The sequence below is a fragment of the Oncorhynchus gorbuscha genome, linkage group LG05 (assembly GCF_021184085.1).
Source record: "Oncorhynchus gorbuscha isolate QuinsamMale2020 ecotype Even-year linkage group LG05, OgorEven_v1.0, whole genome shotgun sequence".
NCBI classification, from domain to species: Eukaryota; Metazoa; Chordata; class Actinopteri; order Salmoniformes; family Salmonidae; genus Oncorhynchus; species Oncorhynchus gorbuscha.
The window spans coordinates 67,644,364-67,666,028 of NC_060177.1; the positions used below are offsets into that span (position 1 = coordinate 67,644,364).

At 44.4% G+C, this 21,665-nt stretch overlaps 2 protein-coding genes across 4 annotated transcripts in view; one reads left to right on the forward strand and one right to left on the reverse strand.

Annotated features, from left to right (window-relative positions):
• Positions 1-972: 972 nt before the first annotated feature.
• Positions 973-5,967, forward strand: rhbdd3 (rhomboid domain containing 3). The gene is made up of 5 exons (XM_046350869.1): positions 973-1,605; positions 1,708-2,091; positions 2,202-2,328; positions 2,504-2,749; positions 4,952-5,967. The coding sequence occupies exons 1-5, from the start codon at positions 1,443-1,445 to the stop codon at positions 5,118-5,120; spliced, it is 1,089 nt and encodes a 362-aa protein (XP_046206825.1). The 5' UTR covers positions 973-1,442; the 3' UTR covers positions 5,121-5,967.
• LOC124036365 (EMI domain-containing protein 1-like) overlaps positions 5,304-21,665 on the reverse strand; it is a 100,528-nt gene continuing 84,166 nt past the window's right edge. For 2 of the 3 annotated variants that reach the window (XM_046350867.1, XM_046350866.1), the window contains 8 exons: positions 20,612-20,728; positions 16,038-16,127; positions 15,129-15,181; positions 14,919-14,981; positions 14,762-14,806; positions 14,415-14,459; positions 10,288-10,378; positions 5,304-6,905 (listed from right to left, as the gene is read on the reverse strand). In XM_046350867.1, the coding sequence (XP_046206823.1) occupies positions 6,766-6,905; positions 10,288-10,378; positions 14,415-14,459; positions 14,762-14,806; positions 14,919-14,981; positions 15,129-15,181; positions 16,038-16,127; positions 20,612-20,728 (644 nt within the window). In that variant the 3' untranslated portion in view covers positions 5,304-6,765. Of the gene's footprint in view, positions 6,906-10,287; positions 10,379-10,566; positions 10,652-14,414; positions 14,460-14,761; positions 14,807-14,918; positions 14,982-15,128; positions 15,182-16,037; positions 16,128-20,611; positions 20,729-21,665 lie in introns of all 3 variants that reach the window. The other variant, XM_046350868.1, reaches the window with a different exon arrangement.

Sequence of the window (21,665 nt, forward strand, 5' to 3'; positions counted from 1 at the left end):
CATATGGTGTCCAGAGCACAGCTGGGGGCAGAGGGTGGTCTATAGCAGGCGGCAACGGTGAGAGACTTGTTTTTAGAGAGGTGGATTTTTAAAAGTAGAAGTTCAAATTGTTTGGGTACAGACCTGGATAGTAGGACAGAACTCTGCAGGCTATCTTTGCAGTAGATTGCAACACCGCCCCCTTTGGCAGTTATATCTTGTGTGAAAATGTTGTAGTTCAGAATTTTTGGTGGTCTTCCTATACCAGGATTCAGACACGGCTAGAACATCTGGGATGGCAGAGTGTGCTAAAGCAGTGAATAAAACACACTTAGGGAAGAGGCTTCTAATGTTAACATGCATGAAACCAAGGCTATTACGGTTACAGAAGTCATCAAAAGAGAGGCCTGGGAAATAGGAGTGTAGCTAGGCACTGCATAGATATCCTATATCCAAGATATCCTAAACCTGTGTTAACCTCAGACCTTATTTTCGGCGTTTATGCCCAAACCCTACTTTGAAATCCAACCGATTCTTTCCCAATTAATTTTCCCCATAGGAATGACTGAACGAATCGTTTTTTTGGTTTTTAAGACCGACTAGAAGGTTTTCACTAGTTACCACAGTCACAAAGTCAAAATGGTCTATATCGAAAAAAATTTATGAAAACAAAAACGTTTTTCCCTTAATTTAAGGTTAGGCATACGTTTAGCGGTGTGGTTAGGGCTAGGTTTAAAATCTGGTTTTAATCAAATACATTGTAGAAATAAGGGGGGTATGACTTTGTGGCTGTGGTAATTCACTGAGATATGGCGCAATCTGTGTCTCTGGCATATACCATATTTCAGTGGGTACCAACACATTTACAAAATCAGGGTGCAGAAACATTTCATGAATCAAATCATTACAGAAACACCCCACAAATATTTTCCGTATGTAGTCAATTATAATAACTCGATTTAATAGGAGGTTTTACGTTAAGGTAGTCGTGAATGAACTCGTCCAAGAACGTAAACAGGAAGTGTTGATACATTGCAAAGTGGCACATTTTCTATCGGCTAAGGAAATACTTGAGTGTTCATGATTTATGAATTTTAACACGAAAAACTAAATACTGAATGTCATTGAAGTAACTTACACTTATTGTACATATTTCGACCCTTGGACAAACACACTTGGACAAGTAGGAATCCTCTCGCTGCTATCATGCTCGCTTTCTGATACGTCGTGCAATCTTATTTTGAATATTGTCAGTCAGTTAATGAAGCGAATATTGTCAGTTATAAAGCGAAGATGGCGTTGTCATATTTAGACATATTCAAGTCAAATATGTGCCATTGTCTTTATTGGACATAAAACATATGAGAACTTCGTGTGTCCGGAATATCGTTTGAATGGGGAAAGTGTTTGATTAGAGAGCTTACTACAGTGCTTCTACGACAAGCACTAGTAAGTCCGCTACAATGGTTGACCGTATTTGCTCAATATGGTTTTGGTTTGGCTCGAATCGTCCGGGATTCTTTCTTGGAACAACGTTTCTGTTAACTCTGATGGGGCTGATGTGGCTTGGTGGTATTCCAGCCAGTCTGAGTTTAGGCCCAGGTGGACAGTACCCAGGGTGCCGAGGTAGGTAATCTGCCAGACACACCTAGAGTAAAGCAGGTATGGAATTTGATTTGTTACCCCTGAATAGAAAATAGAAAGTAACCTTCCCTCTCTCACACACAGATCTGTCACTCTATGCCTTTAGTCATGAGGAGCTGCCCTCTCTTCTCTACAACGCAATTCTCCTGCTGTTGCTTGGACCATGCCAGGAGCGACGCTGGGGCACTGTGGCTTTTCTTGCCCTCTCACTCCTCTCCATAGCTCTCCTGCCTCCACTGTATGCCATCCTACTCTTCATCAGTGGGGATGAGGCTAGTCGTGTTTGTGGTTCCTCTGCCACTCAACTGGCTCTGTTTACAGCCCAGTGTCGTCAGGTGACCCAAAAGAAGCTGCTCAGATGTGTACCAGTTTGGTTCCTGCCCTGGCTTCTCTTACTCCTCAATTTGGTGTTGCTTCCAAGCACACCAGGCCTGCTCCACTTCTGTGCCATACTGATAGGACACAACTGTATCCTTCTCTGCCAAAAATACAACAAATTATTGGAAAGTGTTTTTGTCCCCATTGTCTCTGCCATATCTTTTACATTCTGTGATTATGTACCTTAACTTTGTTTAAAGATCGTCCATCCTTTATTGGGGTTTTGCAGAAAATAGAGAATATAGGGATTTTCAACTTCCTCCCTGATTGGGCCTATGTTCCTTACTACTCCAGGCTAAGGCTTCCCACATATAACACCTCACAGAGGTGAGAACAACTCATGAGTTACAGTAGCTTGTTGAAGTCTGATTTACTACTACCTATTCTGGGAATGGAGTTGGTGGCATGAGTGAGATGAGATAATTTAATAGTCACATGTGCAGGGTTGTACAATGAATGCAGGACCAAGTGAAATGAAACAATGAGACTTTATTTATTACAGATCTGGGCCATTCCCTCAGGTAGCTCCCTCTAACAGAACCCCCATGGAGGACTTTCCACCCGTGAACCCACAGCCTTGGTTAGCGTCTGTTCCTCATTGGCTGCTGGACGGGTCTGCAGCAGTGTCAGAGGCCCAGTTATTGGAGGAGCAGATGCTGAGGGCGGGGATATTGGCCTCCTTACAGGATGCTCCTGAGCAACCAGGGACCAAAGTTGAGGTGCCAAAGTCCTCAGTGTCCTTTCTGAGGTCAGTCAGGTTTACTCTGACATTTACTAGTATAGAAGAGAACATTTGTGGCAGCCTATACACTGAGTGTACAAAACATTAGGAACACATTCCTAATATTGAGCTGCACAACCTTTTGCCCACAGAACAGCTTCAATTTGTCAGGGCATGGACTCTACAAGGTGGTGAAAGATGTCCACAGGGATGTTGGCCCATGATGACTCCAATGCTTCACACAGTTGTGTCAAGTCGGCTGGATGACCATTCTTGATGCACATGGGAAACTGTTAAGCGTGAAAAACCCAGCAGTGTTACAGTTCTTGACACACTCAAACCGGTTTGCCTTTCACCTACTATCATAACCCTTCCCTAACCTGGACGACGCTGGGACAATTGTGCGCCGCCTCATGGGTCTTCCGGTCGCGGCCGGCTGCAACACAGCCTGGGATTGAACCCGGGTCTGTGGTCTAGTGCCTTAGACCTCTGCGCCACTCGAGAGGCCTATAGAGCAATGTTTTGTACACTCAGTGTATGTACTATATTTTTTTAAAGAATCATTTTTGTAATTTCGCATATAATGCTTAACTTTGATTCCGGCCAAATGCAAGCTGTGATCAAATATATAATCAAAGAAAATGCATTCTGAGCAAAACATACAGTACCAGTCTAAAGTTTGGACACACATACTCATTCAAGGTTTTTCTATATTTTTTAAACTATTTTCTACAGAAATAATAGTAAAGACATTAAAACTATGAAATAACTCATATGGAATCATGTAGTAACCAAAAAAGTTTAAAACATATATTTTATATTTGTGATTCTTCAAAGTAGCCACCCTTTGCCTTGATGACAGCTTTGCACACTTGGTATTCTCACAACCAGCTTCACCTGGAATGCTTTTTCAACCGTCTTGAAGGAGTTCCCACATGCTGAGTACTTGTTGGCTGCTTTTCCTTCACTCTGCGGTCCAACTCATCCCAAACCATCTCAATTGGTTTGAGGTCGGGTGATTGTGGAGGCCGGGTGATTGTGGAGGCCAGGTCATCTGATGCCGCACTCCATCATTCTCTTTATTGGTTAAATGGCGTTTACAGAGCCTGGAGGTGTGTTTTGGATCATTGTCCTGTTGAAAAACAAATGATAGTACCACTAAGCGCAAACCAGATGGGATGCCGTATTGCTGTAGAATGCTGTGGTAGCCATCGTGGTTAAGTGTGCCTTGAATTCTAAATAAATCACAGACAGTATCACCAGCAAAGCACCATCATACCACCTCCTCCATGCTTCACAGTAGGAACCACACATGCTGAGTTCATCCGTTCACCTACTCGGCGTCTCACAAAGACACGGCAGTTGGAATTAAAAATCTCAAATTTGGACTCATCAGCCTGCGGACAGATGTCCATTGCTTGTGTTTCTTCGCCCAGTCAAGTCTCTTCTTCTTATTGGTGTCCTTTAGTAGTGGTTTCTTTGCAGCAATTCGACCATGACGGCCTGATTTACGCAGTCTCCTCTGAACAGTTGATGTTGAGATGTGTCTGTTACTTGAACTCTGTGAAGAATTAGTTTGGGTTGCAATCTGAGGTGCCGATTTCTGAGGCTGGTAACTCTAATGAATTTATCCTCTGCAGCAGAGGTAGCTCTGGGTCTTCCTTTCCTGTGGCGGGTCCTCATGAGAGCCAGTTTCATCATAACGCTTGATGGTTATTGTGACTGCACTTGAAGAAACGTTCATAGTTCTTGAAATTTTCTGGGTTGACTGACCTTCATGTCTTAAAGTAATGATGGACTGTCATTTCTCTTTGCTTATTTGAGCTGTTCTTGCCATAATATGGTCCAAATAGGGCTATCTTCTGTATACCCCCCTACCTTGTCACAACACAACTGATTGGGTCAAATGCATTAAGAAGGAAAGAAATTCCACAAATAAATGTTTAACAAGGCACACCTGTTAATTAAGAGAATGCCAAGAGTGTGTAAAGCTGTCAAGGCAAAGGGTGGGTATTTTGAAGAATCAAAAATATAAGATATTTGTTTAACACTTCTTTGTTAATGACATGATTCCAGATGTGTTATTTAATCTTTTTGATTGTTTCACTATTATTCTACAATGTAGAAAATAGTAAAAATAAAGAAAAACCCTTGAATGAGTAGGTGTGTTAACTTTTGACTGGTACGGTATATGTATTTATTTATTTTTACCATTATTTTCCCTCTCAGGCTTCAGCAACTGGAGAAGATGGGTTTTCCGACAGATAAAGCTGTGGTGGCACTGGCTGCAACTAGACAGCTAGATGGCGCCATCTCCCTGCTCATTGATGACAGAGTTGGGGAGGAGGCTGTGATGACTTCCAAAGGGAAGATCCCCCTGCCACCAAGAAATACCTGAGGCCTGTCAGATCAGCACATGGTGACCAACTGGACCTTGGAACAGAAGGTGTGATTTAGCATGATGATATTTTGTTGAGTTTTGCTGAGCTGAACTTTGCTGAGCTGAATGTACCTTGTGGGCTAAAAGGAAAAGACGAGTACCCAAATTAATGTCATTATGAACAAAATGACAATTGGCCTGTTAAAAAAGCAAAACAATTATTTATTATAAAAACCATCTAGAAGATTATTTTAGCACAATAACACATTAGCAAGCAATATCAAATAAGTCCAAAATGGAAAATACATATGATGTTACATACTGTATATCAGCATACAAAACAATATGCTTCTATTTATCTTTTTTTAAATAATTCACAAAATTTGTATTATAAGATAAAGAAACAAGTTATCAAATAAGTTTTTTTTTACTGTGACAGAGAAATCAGTCTAAGTATAAGAATGTAATAGTGGTACAAAGTTACACAAAAATGTATTCAAGTTGCATCAACAGGTCCTGTACTACTGTGTGGTGTGTGTGCGTAGGACTGAAGCTGTTGTAGGAAAAAGATACACCTGTCCCATGAGTGGGGGTTCTTAAGAGATGTCATTGCTTTAGCTTGTGGGTTTAAAATAAGTCAACTACTGCCCGTTTATGCAGGAGCTGCAGTTTGGGGTTTGAAATAAATGCAGGAATTTGATCACATATCAGTTTTGGTAAAGGAGATACTTAGCTATATGGGTATGAGTCTTGTATTCCAGCACTGCTGTTGAGAAGAAATACTGTCTAAGAGTGTAGAAACACATAACTGCATTTTTTTTGTGCACCAACAAATCTACAATAAAATGTGAATAAAATAAATACATGAAATCTCTTGTTGGATTTGTTTGTTTTAAAGGGATAGTTATCAGACACCAAGACAAATGCTGTGCACTGATAAGCAATGCTTTCCATAACACGGTACTACTAACTGACATCTCAATAGGAAAGGTGTGCCATGTCTTCATCTTTATAGTGCACTACATAGCAAGGAGTAACACAATATTATAGAAACAAAACAAAAGAAATATAAGAGGAAGAGTTTTTTTTGTGTACGTGTGCCTTGCAGTCTAGTCTGTACATGCTCAATATATTTAAATAAGTAAACCTCAGATTCCCAACATTGTTACAGTCCAAACAAATTCTCAGAGCCAGTCTTTTCTTTTACACTTAATTCCTCCTTTAATTTACCGCAATTTATACTATCCTGCAATGACCCTTATAGTCCAGAATTGTTTTCAGATGATTGAGCACCATTTAACATATGAAGCTTTTTAATGTTTGCATGTTTTCCAGGGGCCTATATGATATTTTCTTGAAATATTTCCTAGCTGTAGCCACATTGGTGGGACACAGAGGGAACAGGGATGGGACACAGGGGGAGCCATGGGTGTACGAGGAGGTGTATGTTGGGGTAAAGGTGGCTGGTACTGGTTCCCAATGGAAGTGGGCAGACTCCGGAGCACCAGTGGAGCTTCCCTGAGGTGTCCCCCACCTTTCGTCTGATGGTACAGCCCACAGAGGGTATCAGATAAGGTCTGGATCAGTAGAGTGCCAGAGAGACCTAAGGGAGGGGGTAGTTAAACCCAGCCTGTGATCCTCAGAGATGCAGCAGGGAACAATGCTACTTCCCCTGAACCTTGGTGTCTGAGGACAGAGGAGGGGAGACGAGCCGATAGGGTTCGGCTCCTGCTCGCTTATCCCTGTAGAAACCACCTAGGGACGCAGTCCCGTATTGACCATCTCCAGACCCTAGATCAGGCTCTGTTGAAGAAACAAAGAGTTGGGGCCATGCTACTCTATGCATACATATGAGACATAAATATAAAATAGTTAATCGAGCACATTATTACATATGATAAAGCATTTAAACTCAGCAAAATAAAAATGTCCTATCACTGTCAACTGTGTTTATTTTCAGCAAACTTGTGTAAAAATTTGTACGAACATAAGATTCAACAACTGAGACATAAACTGAACAAGTTCCACAGACATGTGACTAACAGAAATGGAATAATGTGTCCCTGAACAAAGGGGGGGTCAAAATCAAAAGTAACAGTCAGTATCTGGTGTGGCCACCATCTGCATTAAGTCCTGCAGTGCATCTCCTCCTCATGGACTGCACCAGATTTGCCAGTTCTTGCTGTGAAATGCTACCCCACACCCACCAAGTCACCTGCGAGTTCCCGGACATTTCTGGGCTGAATGGCCCTAGCCCTCACCCTCCGAACCAACAGGTCCCAGACGTGCTCAATTGGATTGAGATCCAGGCTCTTCGTTGGCCATGGCAGAACACTGACATTCCTGTCTTGCAGGAAATCACGCATAGAACGAGCAGTATGGCTGATGGCATTGTCATGCTGGAGGGTCATGTCAGGATGAGCCTGCAGGAAGGGTACCACATGAGGGAGGAGGATGGCTTCCCTGTAATGCACAGAGTTGAGAATGCCTGCAAAGACAACAAGCTCAGTCCAATGATGCTGTGACACACTGCCCCAGACCATGACAGACCCTCCACCTCCAAATCGATCTCGCTCCAGAGTACAGGCATCAGTGTAACGCTCATTCCTTTGACGATAAATGCAAATCCGACCATCACACCTGGTGAGACAAAATCGCGACTCGTCAGTGAAGAGCACTTTTTGCCACTCCTGTCTGGTCCAGCGACGGTGGGTTTGTGCCCATAAGTGACTTTGTTGCCGGTGATGTCTGGTGAGGACCTGCCTTACAACAGGCCTACCAGCCCTCAGTCCAGCCTCTCTCAGCTGACAGTCTGAGCACTGATGGAGGGATTGTACGTTCCTGGTGTAACTCAGGCAGTTGTTGTTTCCATCCTGTACCTGTCTCGCAGGTGTGACGTTTGGATGTACCGATTCTGTGCAGGTGTTTTTACATGTGGTCTGCCTCTGCGAGGACGATCCACTGTCCGTCCTGTCTCCCTGTAGTGCTGTCTTAGGCATCTCACAGTATGGACATTGCAATTTATTGCCCTGGCCCCATCTGCAGTCCTCATGCCTCCTTGCAGCATGCCTAAGGCACATTCACGCAGATGAGCAGGGACCCTGGGCATCTTTCTTTTGGTGTTTTTCCAGTCAGTAGAAAGGCCTATTTAGTGTCCTAAGTTTTCATAACTGTGACCTTAATTGCCTACCGTCTGTAAGCTGTTATTGTCTTAACGACTGTTCCACAGGTGCATGTTCATTAGTTGTTTATGGTTCATTGAACAAGCATGGGAAACATTGTTTAAACCCTTTACAATGAAGATCTGTGAAGTTATTTGGATTTTTACGAATTATATTTGAAGGACAGGGTCCTGAAAAAGGGACGTTTCTTTTTTTGCTGAGTTTATATGATGTTGCCATACAGTGCATTTGGAAAGTATTGAGACCTTGACTTTTTCCACATTTTGTTACATTTACAGCCCTATTCTATAATTTATTAAATACATTTTCTCCTCAGGCTACGCAGATTTCCCATAATGACAAAGCGAAAATAGGTTTAGAAATGTTTGCAAATGTATAAAACATAAAAACATAAATACCTTATTTACATACATTTTGCTATGAAATTGAGCTCAGGTGCATCCTGTTTCCATTGATTATCCTTGATGTTTCTACAACTTGATTGGAGTCCACCTGTGGTAAATTCAATTGATTGGACATGATTTGGAAAGGGACACACCAGTCTATATAACGTCCCATAGTTGACAGTGCATGTCAGCGCAAAAACCAAGCCATGAGGTTGAAGGAATTGTTCGTAGAGAGCAATTGTGTTGAGTCACAGATCTGGGGAGGGTTTACCGAAAAAATTCTGCAGCATTGAAGGTCCCCAAGAACACAGTGGCCTCCATCATTCTTAAATGGAATAAGTTTGGAACAACCAAGACTTATCCTAGAGCTGGCCTCCCGGGCCAAACTGAGCAATCGAGGAGAAGGGCCTTGGTCAGGGAGGTGACCAAGAACCGATGGTCACCCTGACAGAGATCCAGAGTTCCTCTGTGGAGATGGGAGACACTTCCAGAAGGACAACCACCTCTGCAGTACTTAATCAGGCCTTAATGGTAGAGTGGGCAGACGGAAGCCACTCCTCAGTAAAAGGCACATGACAGCCCACTTGGAGTTTGCCAAAAGGCACCTAAAGACTCTCAGACCATGAGAAACAAGATTCTCTGATCTGATGAAACCAAGATTGAAGTCTTTGGCTTGAATGCCAAGTGTCATGCCTGGAGGAAACCTGGCACCAACCCGACGCTGAAGCATGGTGGCAGCAGTATCATGCTGTGGGGATGTTTTTCAGCGGTAGGGACTGTGAAACTAGTCAGGATCAAGGGAAAGATAAACGGAGCAAAGTACAGAGAGACCCTTGATGAAAACCTGCTCCAGAGCACTTAGGACCTCAGACCGGGCTGAAGGTTCACCTTCCAACAGGACAATGACCCTAAGCATGCAGCCAAGACAACACAGGAGTGGCTTTGGGACAAGTCTTTGAATGCCCTTGGGTGGCCCAGTCGGAGCTCAATCGAACATCTCTGGAGAGACCTGAAAATAGCTGTGCAGTGACACTCCCAATCCAACCTGACAGAGCTTGAAAGTATCTGCAGAGAAGAATGGGAGAAACTCCCCAAATACAGGTGTGCCAAGCTTGTAGCATAATACCCCAGACGACTCGAGCAGGTAATCACTGCCAAACGTGCTTCAAAGTACTGAGAAAAGGGTCTGAATACTTATGTAAATGTGATATTTCAGTTTATTTTTATTTTTAATACATTTGCAAACATTACTAAAAACCCGTGTTTGCTTTGTCATTGTGAGGTATGGGTATAGATTGATGAGGAATTGTTTTTCAATTTTAGAGTAAAGCTGTAATGTAACAGTTTGAAAAAGTCAAGGTGTCTGAATACTTTCAGAATGCACTGTATCCATCATTATGATGTGCCTAACTATGAAAGTGATCTAGACACGTCTAAATCTTTGAGTTACATCAGCTATTTAGTGAATTAATAATATTGTACTAGTAGGTGCCCACTAATGCGAGTCCAGTTACACAAACAACTCTTAAATCAAAACAGACATATGGTTCTTGCATGCCTAATGCAGTAAATAATGTACTAGTGTGACCTGGGGGTGAGGATGGTTACCAGCGTTACCTGGCCAGATGATAGCCTCCAGCAGCGTCACCCTGCGAGCCAGAAGCTCCAGGTCTGCCTGCAAGTCTTGGAACATCTTGAAACTAATGTCCTATCAAAGAACAGTAACAAGGGAACTGGGTGAGGGGTGGGGAGTGGACACACCAGGCCTGGTCCTGGGGCTGTCTGCCTCTGGCCATACCCACTGTCCCACGGCCCAGGAGTGGAGGGTGGGGTGACACCCAGCCTCGTCTGACCCCTGCCTAAAGCTGACCCTGCTGCCTCAGGCCTCCTACTCACCATGAATACCGATCATAGTCTCGAGGATTAAAACCCTCTCAGCTAAGATCTTCAGCGCTTCTCTGATCTGATGTATCCCGTCCCCCTGTGAAGATAGATACAGCTGTCAAGGTAAGGAGCACAAGCCAAACAAATTGCTCGCCAAGGTGCAAGTCATTTTCTCTATCAAACTAATACAGCAGTTAGAAGGTTAAAACCAGTCCACGCACCCACCCCGCACCCTTTACAGATGTAGGATCTTCATTTGTGTAACGTGTACGCTACTAAACGGGAGCAAGTACGGGAGTGAATTTAATAAATAAAAAAACATGGAACAAAACAAGAATCACGAGTAGCATACAGACATAACACAGGATCAATAGCGCCTGGGGAAAGAACCCAAGGGAGTTACAAGATATAGGGGAGGTAATCAGGAAGGTGATGGAGTCCAGGTGAGTCTCATGAGGCGCAGGTGCGTGTAACGATGGTGGCAGGTATGCGTAATAATGAATAAACTGGCGACAATGAGGGCCAGAGAGGGGGAGCGGTAGTAGACGTGACAGTAACCCCTCCCTGACGCGCGGAGCCGACCAGAGGGACGGTCCCGAGGACCAGGCGCGGGAACCTGCAGAGCCGGCTGAGGCATGGGAGCCTGACGAGCCAACCTAGGTTTGAGAACCTGTTGAGCCAGCCGAGGCATGGAAGCCTGACGAGCCGGCCGAGGCATGGGAGCCTGACGAGCCGGCCGAGGCATGGGAGCCTGACGAGCCGGCCGAGGCATGGGAACCTGACGAGCCGGCCGAGGCATGGGAGCCTGACGAGCTGGCCGAGGCATGGGAGCCTGACAAGCCGGCCGAGGCATGGGAGCCTGACAAGCTGGCCGAGGCATGGGAACCTGACGAGCCGGCCGAGGCATGGGAGCCTGACGAGCTGGCCGACGCATGGGAACCTGTCGAGCCGGCCGAGGCATGGGAGCCTGACAAGCCGGCCGAGGCATGGAAGCCTGATGATCCTGACCGAGGCATGGGAGCCTGACGAACCGACCGAGGCTTGAGAACCTGACGAGCTAGCTGAGGCATCCCCGGTTGCGTCAGCAGCCGCCCTTGGACCAAACGTCACCAGTAAAAAGAAGAAGAAAAAAGATTGAGCCGTTATTCTCCAACGAGTAAGCTAATAATCAGTAAGCAAGTACAGGGAGTGAATTTAATAAATAAACGAACATGGAACAAAACAAGAAACACGAGTAGCGTACAGACATAACACAGGATCAATAGCGCCTAGGGAAAGAACCAAAGGGCGTGACAAATATAGGGGAGGTAATCAGGCAGGTGATGGTGTCCAGGTTAGTCTAATGAGGCGCAGGTGCGCGTAACGATGGTGGCAGGTGTGTGTAATAATGAATAAACTGATGACAACGAGTGCCAGAGAGGTGGAGCGGGAGTAGACCTGACAATTTGAGACACTTTGTTACAGCAGGAAAACATTTTCCTGCAGCAACATGAAATGTGTGAATTATTATGTGAATGAACATTTTTTGTAGTGATTGATACATTTTCCATTAGGGCAAATCAAGTCTGACATTTTAAAGTGGAAATTACAAACGTTAGAAGCCTTTTTAAACCTCGAATACACTATAAGTTTGCATTTCCTGCTGTGCAGGAAGATTCTCAGCCACAAAATAGTGATCAAATTAAGATCCTACATCTGTACCTTATCCCTCCCCTGTATCTCTCTGTCTCCCTCATTCTCTGGCCATGCTGCCATACCAGGCCAGTCTTTGCCATGCTGTGCAAAAACAGCATGCACATCACAGGACATTCCCATGTTGTTGACATAACAGAAGTGGAGGAGACGGTCCAGGGCTTCAGGTTTGACCATGCCATCTGCATTCCTTCTGGACTTGATCAAGATGAGCAGCTATTCAGCCAGGCAAGTTTCTGTTGCATTTCAGAGGGATTTTCTAAAAAGGTTGAATAGAACCTTCTGAAGTCTCAGTATACTGTATCTACATAACGGTAGAGCTGAGTTCACAATAGCTGCCCATCCATCACTCACTGTATTAAACATGCTCACCAAATAAAGCCAGTAAACCTTTACTATTTTTATTGAGTCTGTTTAAAATGAGAAACAGATCAATATCTACTTGTCAAGAAAGACCCACTGGCTTTATGAGTCAACCCCTAATAAATAAATATGAAACATTGAAAAAAATAAACAGAAAGAAAACAGACAAAAGCAATCATGTCAGTGTCAGTTGATAAAGAATGCATGCACAATATGACGTTAGTATGGATGCCTGAGTATTTTCTCTTGGGTGGAGAAATAAACTGATTAACGAGCAAAGGACAAACCTCTACGGAACAAAAGGCAAGATTTCATTAAGCTATATCAATAAATCATATCAAAGACTCATGTCCAGTGTGTTTGTGTTTGTCCAGTTTGTACGATTCCACAATAACAAGATCCTCTGAGTCATGGTTGATTGATGAGGAGCAGATTAGAGCTGAAAGGGTAATGGGGCTATTGTGAGACCATTGAGGAGATAAGAAATATATTTTTGGTTTGAGATACAATTTAGAGTGACCTTGCCTGGTTCCTGTGTTATTGATGAATTGTTACACTAAGTTAAAGCATTTACATATGAGTTTGGCAAGCAAGAGATACATGGCAAACAGTGCAGTAACTAAGGATGGGACCATGCAGCCATGCATTGTGGGACACTGGAGGATAGCTGTATCCACTCACATCTCCAACCCCAGTCCACCCAGCACTAACCCACCACCACGGTTCCCACAATAACTCTATATGGAGTGATTTGGCGTATACATTCCACACATCCCAACGTTAATTTATACAATGTATAAACAGTATGTGCTGTACACAAGTTGACTTGACATATGAACATGTCATCCTTGGCATCATTTATATCATTGGTAGAAGTGTTTGTAAAAGCATGGCACGACCAAATATTGATCCTCATTACAATGCTGTATTACATGACACTCAACAGATTCGTATAGATTCTATTTTCTTTCCCTCAATCAGCAAATGCCTTAGTATGCGTGATGTAGGAACAGCAGGTGTGTGTGTGTGTATGCCAACGTCAGATGCTCAGAATGTGACTGTGAAAGGTAACCATGGAGACAGTAGCTTGCAGAGGGAGTCAGGCAGCTTTAGGGTCAGACAGGAGTAGGACAGTGTTTTCAACAAGGGGCAGCACCCCACAGCACACACCGAGGACCAAAAAACCACAATAATCACAACATCATAACAGAGCCCACACAAACAACAAAAACCACAATCCCACATGCCGCAAACTGACATACTATGGGTAATTGAGTACTTCTTAAAACAAGTGCAGGACGATTTGCAGAACAACATCAATAACAATATAGATAAGTGGAAAGTAAACTTGATAAAAATAATAAATATGTAAATGTGGTGATTGGACATGGATCATAAAAAGGACCAAGCGGTGACTTGGTTCATAAATCCCTTACATTTAGATTGTTCTTGTAAAATGAGATAGAGGCAAAGGAAAATAAGTAATTAGACAGACACAGAATAATTGTCTACACAGCATACAGTGGGGAAATTGACTACTTCTCAATGTGTTTTTCTCAATTGCTGGCATCCTCTTTCCTCGCATCCTTATCAAACCCCATTGGAGGAGAAGACCCAAGGTTCCTCCCCTCAGACATTCTCCTCCTATGAGTTTTGAGAAGGACGCAAGGATAGAAGACACAAGGAATCAAGGAAAGACATTGGGAATGAGCCACCATTTCCCCTCCTGGCTCCTGGTCCTATACAGCCCAGTGAGAGTCAGTGAGGCACAGGGTGAGCCACAGCCCCATCTCTGGTGGTCTTACCGGCAGGCCTTTCTGTCCTGGCTCTCCCTTGGCTCCTGCTACTCCCTGTATAGAAACATTGAGTCAAGAGTAATGGCACACTTGTGATAACTAGTTATCACTGGCATGAAAGTACTGACTATGAGGGGTTGGGTTAAATGCGGAAGACACATTTCAGTTGAATGCATTCAGTTGTACCACTGACTAGGTATCTATCTCCTTTCCCTTTCTTTTGATGAAAAAGCAGCAGTAAAACCCATTCTCCGAGTTTGTGAGATCACTGGTTTGTATAGTTGACCATGGTGTAATCAGGTTGGTTTTTGCCACACTCATTAGGGCCACAGCTAGACAGGAAGTAGGTGGCTTACCGGCTCTCCTCTGAAACCCCTCTCTCCTGGATAACCCAGAGGACCCTAGGAAGCCAGAGGCAAGTTAGAAGGAGTTTTGTCTCTCTATCTAGGTGATGGAAAGAATGGGGAGGAAACATCAGGTGTGGTTGGGCCCTGGCCTGTGCATGGTACTCACTCTCTCCCCACGTTCTCCTTTTGGCCCCACCGGGCCCTGTAACCCGGGGGCACCCGACTTTCCCTGTAGAGAGACAGGAGAAAAGGTTCAAACAGACACATACACATTTGTTAAAGTGGACAGTAAAGTGGATCTAATCTCACTCATATGATTATTATTTCCATTGCACCATTACACACTGCCCACTATAGTCCTAAGGCAAAGTCTTACGTTCTGTCCTGCTGGGCCAGGGGGTCCCACGGGGCCTTTGGGGCCTGGAGGACCTGTATACATAAGGACTGTGAGCATCAACCTAATAGGCAGCCTTTCGGTCAGGTTGCCTTTATAGGCCAAGATAGGTTCTTCTCAGACACACAAGGCAAATTGAGAATGAAAAGAGAGACAAAATAAAGGAGGAAAGAATGATGAATTATGGATGAACGATAGGAAAGGGTTTCATGTTACATGTGTGTTGAGGAACAGATGCAGGGTTAAGACAATCAGATTATGCAAAGGTATTTGGACTATGACATAAACCACTATAAACAAAGTAAGAAAATATCCAGAAATCTCAGATGAATACTAACAACTGTGTCCACATTGTCTTTCTATTCTTACCCCCACCATAGGTGTGTATAGAATTACTGGCCTTGGCAAACCATTACAAATATGGACATGCTTGTTATAATGTTATAATGAACACTCTTAAATCTTCCTTGTTTGGTCATGATAGAAGTGATGCTGGATAAGTCTTATCCAGAATCTGATCAATAATAGGAGCTGGCCGAAGCTCACTCACAGTTGACTTTCAACATGAGAATGGAAAAGGCTCATCTTGACACATGATTTGATGGAACACTGTTGATGCAAACTGAGGCAAGAGGGACAGGCAAACAACAAATCAATCCAACATTTGAGAGGCTGGGAGCAAATCCAACTTCCTCTAAAGAGGAAGTCAGGCACCTCCAGATGAGAGTTGAGGACAGGGGAGTTGTGTTTCAGTGAATCTGACAGAGACAGAAACTTTTGAGTACTAACCCAAATTAATACTCAATTTAATCACTACACTGACAGGATAATGAAACCAATATGTTACTGGCTAGTGACTAGTGACCAGGAGAGAAAAACAGACATACTGACCAGCAGGTCCAGCAGGGCCTTGTGGGCCTTGGACAGGCATCCCTCGAGGGTCAGGGAAGGTGTTGGAGAGGAGCAGCTCCTTGCCCTGACCTGGAATACAGAAGATTGAGTGGTTAATAAAAAGGACAAACGAGGGCTGAACCACATACCTGAAAAGTACCTACAGGGGGCGATGTTCTCGCACAAATGTTCAGGCTTCTTTCAGCACCATAGAGTATCAAACCTTTACACTGTCCATCTTTCATAAAGGTAAATGTAATATATATAAATATATATATATATATATATATATATATGGCTGAATATCATAATTATCACATTGTTTGCACTCCTTTGTATGTGTACTTCATGTCCTACAGGTACACATGGTACAGTATTAATTAAGAAAGACTTGTGTCACCTCCATTGACATTGTGCTGACAGAGCACTTCTGAGCTGACCTATATCTATCTGTAGGGAAAGAGAGAGGGAGAGGGGTAGGAAATGTCCAGTGATAGGTGGAAGTGTGTGGTTTTAAAGGGTTGCCTCAGGCTGACATGTAGCACTGTGCTGATGGAGTGCCACAGTGAGGGGAAGGACTGTCAACGAGACACATCCTCCAGCTGCCAGACTGACTCTGATCCCTGTTCCAGCCCCACATAACCCTCCTAACAATAGCCCAGGAAAAGAGGTGTCCGTCTGTCTGTCTGCCTGCCTGCCTACCTGTCTGCTTGTCCGTCCACCTGCCTGTCTGTCTCTATTGAAACATGATTTTATCTTCATCTCCAGCTCCTGTACTTCAACACCCTCTCTGATAGTGAGTCTCTGTCCATGTACTTTCCAACCCCACAGTGTTCTACAATGTAATGCATTTGATCTTCTAAGATGGCTGGGTTCCTACATCTCCTTATCCTCCTCTTCTCTACCTGTGACCCTGTCCCAGCTTAAAGTTGGAGGGTTCCGTCCAATTCTGCTGCAGGAGATTCCAGCCTCCAGATCCAGACGGGACAGCCAATAAGCCAGGGTTTTCCAAAGGAAGCCTAGCACATAACCCCTGCATCTGCTGCTTTCACCTTGATGTGAAAGAAACAGTTCACAGTCTCAGAATTCTCAATGCCAACCTTAAGTTACCCACAGCTAGAATTCTTCTGTCAACCTACACATCTGTGCACCGTTCAACACATTTCCTCCTCTCAGTCCTCATCCCTTCTCACTGCCTGGCTCCACTGTTCAACACATTTCCTACTCTCAGTCCTCATCCCTTCTCACTGCCTGGGCTCCACTGTTCAACACATTTCCTACTCTCAGTCCTCATCCCTTCTCACTGCCTGGGCTCCACTGTTCAACACATTTCCTACTCTCAGTCCTCATCCCTTCTCACTGCCTGGGCTCCACTGTTCAACACATTTCCTCCTCTCAGTCCTCATCCCTTCTCACTGCCTGGGCTCCACTGTTCAACACATTTCCTACTCTCAGTCCTCATCCCTTCTCACTGCCTGGGCTCCATTGTTCAACACATTTCCTCCTCTCAGTCCTCATCCCTTCTCATTGCCTGGGCTCCACTGTTCAACACATTTCCTCCTCTCAGTCCTCATCCCTTCTCACTGCCTGGGCTCCACTGTTCAACACATTTCCTACTCTCAGTCCTCATCCCTTCTCACTGCCTGGGCTCCACTGTTCAACACATTTCCTCCTCTCAGTCCTCATCCCTTCTCACTGCCTGGGCTCCACTGTTCAACACATTTCCTAATCTCAGTCCTCATCCCTTCTCACTGCCTGGGCTCCACTGTTCAACACATTTCCTCCTCTCAGTCCTCATCCCTTCTCACTGCCTGGGCTCCACTGTTCAACACATTTCCTCCTCTCAGTCCTCATCCCTTCTCACTGCCTGGGCTCCACTGTTCAACACATTTCCTACTCTCAGTCCTCATCCCTTCTCACTGCCTGGGCTCCACTGTTCAACACATTTCCTACTCTCAGTCCTCATCCCTTCTCACTGCCTGGGCTCCACTGTTCAACACATTTCCTCCTCTCAGTCCTCATCCCTTCTCACTGCCTGGGCTCCACTGTTCAACACATTTCCTAATCTCAGTCCTCATCCCTTCTCACTGCCTGGGCTCCACTGTTCAACACATTTCCTCCTCTCAGTCCTCATCCCTTCTCACTGCCTGGGCTCCACTGTTCAACACATTTCCTCCTCTCAGTCCTCATCCCTTCTCACTGCCTGGGCTCCACTGTTCAACACATTTCCTACTCTCAGTCCTCATCCCTTCTCACTGCCTGGGCTCCACTGTTCAACACATTTCCTACTCTCAGTCCTCATCCCTTTTCACTGCCTGGGCTCCAACCCTTAAGTGAGGCTTTATGAACCCCCCCCCCCCCAGCTGGTTCAACTCCACATCTGGAAGTGGCTGAGTGACATCAGCGGCGGACAGGTCCTTATCCCAGCACGTGACGTTTGGGTCAAGCCATTGCCACTCTCTTTCTGTCCCCAGACTCAGACCCTCTCAACCACTCAATCACCTTCCTCTCAGGCCTTTGGCAGGCACACATGACAGGTGAAGAGGGAGAGGGAGCGTCCGTTAAAACACATTGCATACATTTGTCTCTTTCTAATATCCTTACTTTTATTCCCTTTGCCCTTCTCTCTGTTTCTCCTTCAGTTTCTCTCCCTCTCTCTCTCTCTCTCTCTCTCTCTCTCTCTCTCTCTCTCTCTCTCTCTCTCTCCCAACTCAAATATATGCTCATCATGACTCTATGTAATGTAATAGACATTGGGAACATGTTGATTCTCAGTGGAAATAAACAGTATCACCTATTTAAAGATCTAAGCAAGGTAGAATCCTCAGCCCACACCTCTCATGAAAACTACTGTCTCTGCAGCTCCAATCATTTTGGAATTGATTATGTGAGGACTGAGGTCACTTCCTCCAGTTTGGCCCAGAAAAAGACCACCTATTTTGAGAAGAGGAGGGGTGAGGGTGGTTGTCTGACAGGGGCTGACTATCCATCTGTTTTTCTTCTTCTGGGACATCTCCAAGTCCATAATACTGAGGTGTGAAAACTCATGAGCTGCACTAGAATGGTCTACCATATTCACACATACCCACTGAATGGAAAATTGTACCCAGATGGGCATGAGCAATGGTGGTATGGAGCACTTAGGCAAGCACATTGGCCTCCCCATGGGCAGTGGCTACCTGTCATTCAGGGCAGGTGAGGCATGCCTGTTTTGCATGTTATTTTGGCATTAATACATGTAACATATCAGTGGGCAAACAATGTAAGAAAAAAAGTTAATTAAGCTGCATACAAACGTTGTCTCTTTCTGTCTTTCTTGAGTAGGGCAGCTCCAAAATGCAGGTGTTTCAGCCTAACTAGGTGCTTTCTGTTGTGGTGGGGTAGCCAGTGGAAAATATGGACCGTAGGGGTTGGTAATGTTCTCTAGTTGTGCCGTTATTGGCTCAGTGTTCTGTCAGTCATGGGGACAATACGTTACCACCAAATCTAAGGGTAGAGCTCGAAAATTCAAGCCCCTTGGGCGCTTCCATAGAGTTACATTAGAAGTGCCCATCAAATAAGGCTCAAGGTCATTGGCCACAGATAAAATGTCAACTCATCTTATATCTACAGCAGCTTTGATTGGACTGATCATGTCGACATCATACTTTCAAAATCTTAGCTAGGAATCTAGTTGTCTTTATCATGAATCTAGTTGACAATCTACTGGCAAATCCTTTTTAAGAGAAATTATAGATATTATAGATAAAACATATTGGTGCTCATCGGCCATTGGACATTACACAACATGTTGGAAATCGCAAATTCAACAATGAGTGATTTTGAAGGAATCAGTGGCTAACTGCAAGCATTGCAAAGCAATCACTAGCCTGCTATTCAGTGGAATGGGTGTGTGGGTCTCCTTTCCAAACTTAAAAGGATAAACATTCAACATTGGCCATGATGTCAATCCAGCATGACTTCAGATTTCCCTGTTCTGAGTTTCCAGTTGTTTTGACCCCGCGGTCAAAACAACTGGAAACTCAGAACAGGGAAATCTGACTTCCGTGAGTTCAAGACAACTGGGAACGATCTCCTACTGGGAAAATATGTTTTGAACGGTCATCCAACTCGGAATTCCAGGTCGGGAACTTGGGCTTCTTTCTAGAGCTCCAACCTGAAGATCACTGACGTCATCATGATTGGACCTTTTTCAGAGATCCGAGTTGTCTTGAAAATATAATAAATCCAGAGAATAACTTTGATGATAAAGTTTGATGACAAAATGTGCCCACAAAGAACCGCTGCCCCACCTTCCTGTTCAAGTGAGCACAGCACAACAAGGTGAGTCCAAAAATGTATTGTATGCTGCTGCATAAATGATGTAATATGCCAGGGAGATAAGTATACTGTAGCTAAGAAAGTAATACTAAGTTAATGTTGTGTAATAAGCTGTTAGTAGCCCATATTTTGCCCCACCAAGATTATATTTATAAACAAATTATTTGAGTGTTCCATAACACAACTGTTAATCTGAATAATTGAGTGTGTGTGGTGATGGATATGTCTGTAGGGTATAGTGGTGCCTCTCTTACCCCGGTCTGGCTCTGGGATGCGGGCGCTGGCTGGGGCCGGGACTCCAGGGGACCCAGGAGGTCCAGGAAGCCCAGGTAGACCCCTCTCTCCTGGGAGACCTGATGGACCTTTGGGTCCTGGGGGAGGGGAGATACACCGCACTGTTTCACTGAGGGACAGCATTGGCATGACAACAATGGAAAGGGTAGGAAAAAACTCCATGACAAAAGCAAGAATCAGCATTGGGATAGCATTCAAATCAAATCAAGCTTTAGGGTTAAAAAACTAAGAATACCAATAAAAACTGAATAAGATTAAAAAGCACCCTAAGGAAAAGCAAAGCTAAAAAGGTGTGTTTTAAAATGTCTTTTGAATATGTAAAGGCTGTCTCTCCATGCCTCTTAGCCCCCCTCAGTTCTCTGGCAGGCTGTTCCCCATCTAAAGGGTCTCTCCATTCTCTCAGGTTCTCTGGCAGGCTGTTCCAGAGGCTGGGGGCATAGTAACTAAAGGCCAGTGCCAGATGACCTGAGGACCCCCCACTGGGTACATAACTTAAGAGCATGTCTGACATGTATTGGGGTGCACAATCGTTGATTGATTTAAAAACCAATAGAATTATGTGCAGAGACCTTAAAACCAACGTTATGTGTTCTCTCCGTCTGGTCTTGGTCAGTACCCACACTGCAGCATTCTGTATGTTTTGCAGTTGACCAATGGCTTTCTTGGGTAGACCAGACCGGAGAGCATTACAGTAGTCAAGCCTGCTTGTAATAAAAGCATGGATGAGCTCTCTGTCCGCCTGAGAGAGAAATGACAGCACCGTGGCAATGTTCCTCAGGTGGTAAAAAGCTATTTTGGTCATATTCCTAACGTGTGATTCAAAATTGAGTTCAGAATCAAAAATGACACCTAGGTTTTTTACCTGCTGTTTTATCTTTATTGCCCGTGAATTAAAATGTGCAGCCAGATTCTCTCTCTGTGCTTTGATTGCAACAATAAGTACTCCCGTCATGTCTTGATTTTGCTGGAGGAGGTTGTGAGCCAACCAAGTATTTAAATCACTAATACAGTCTA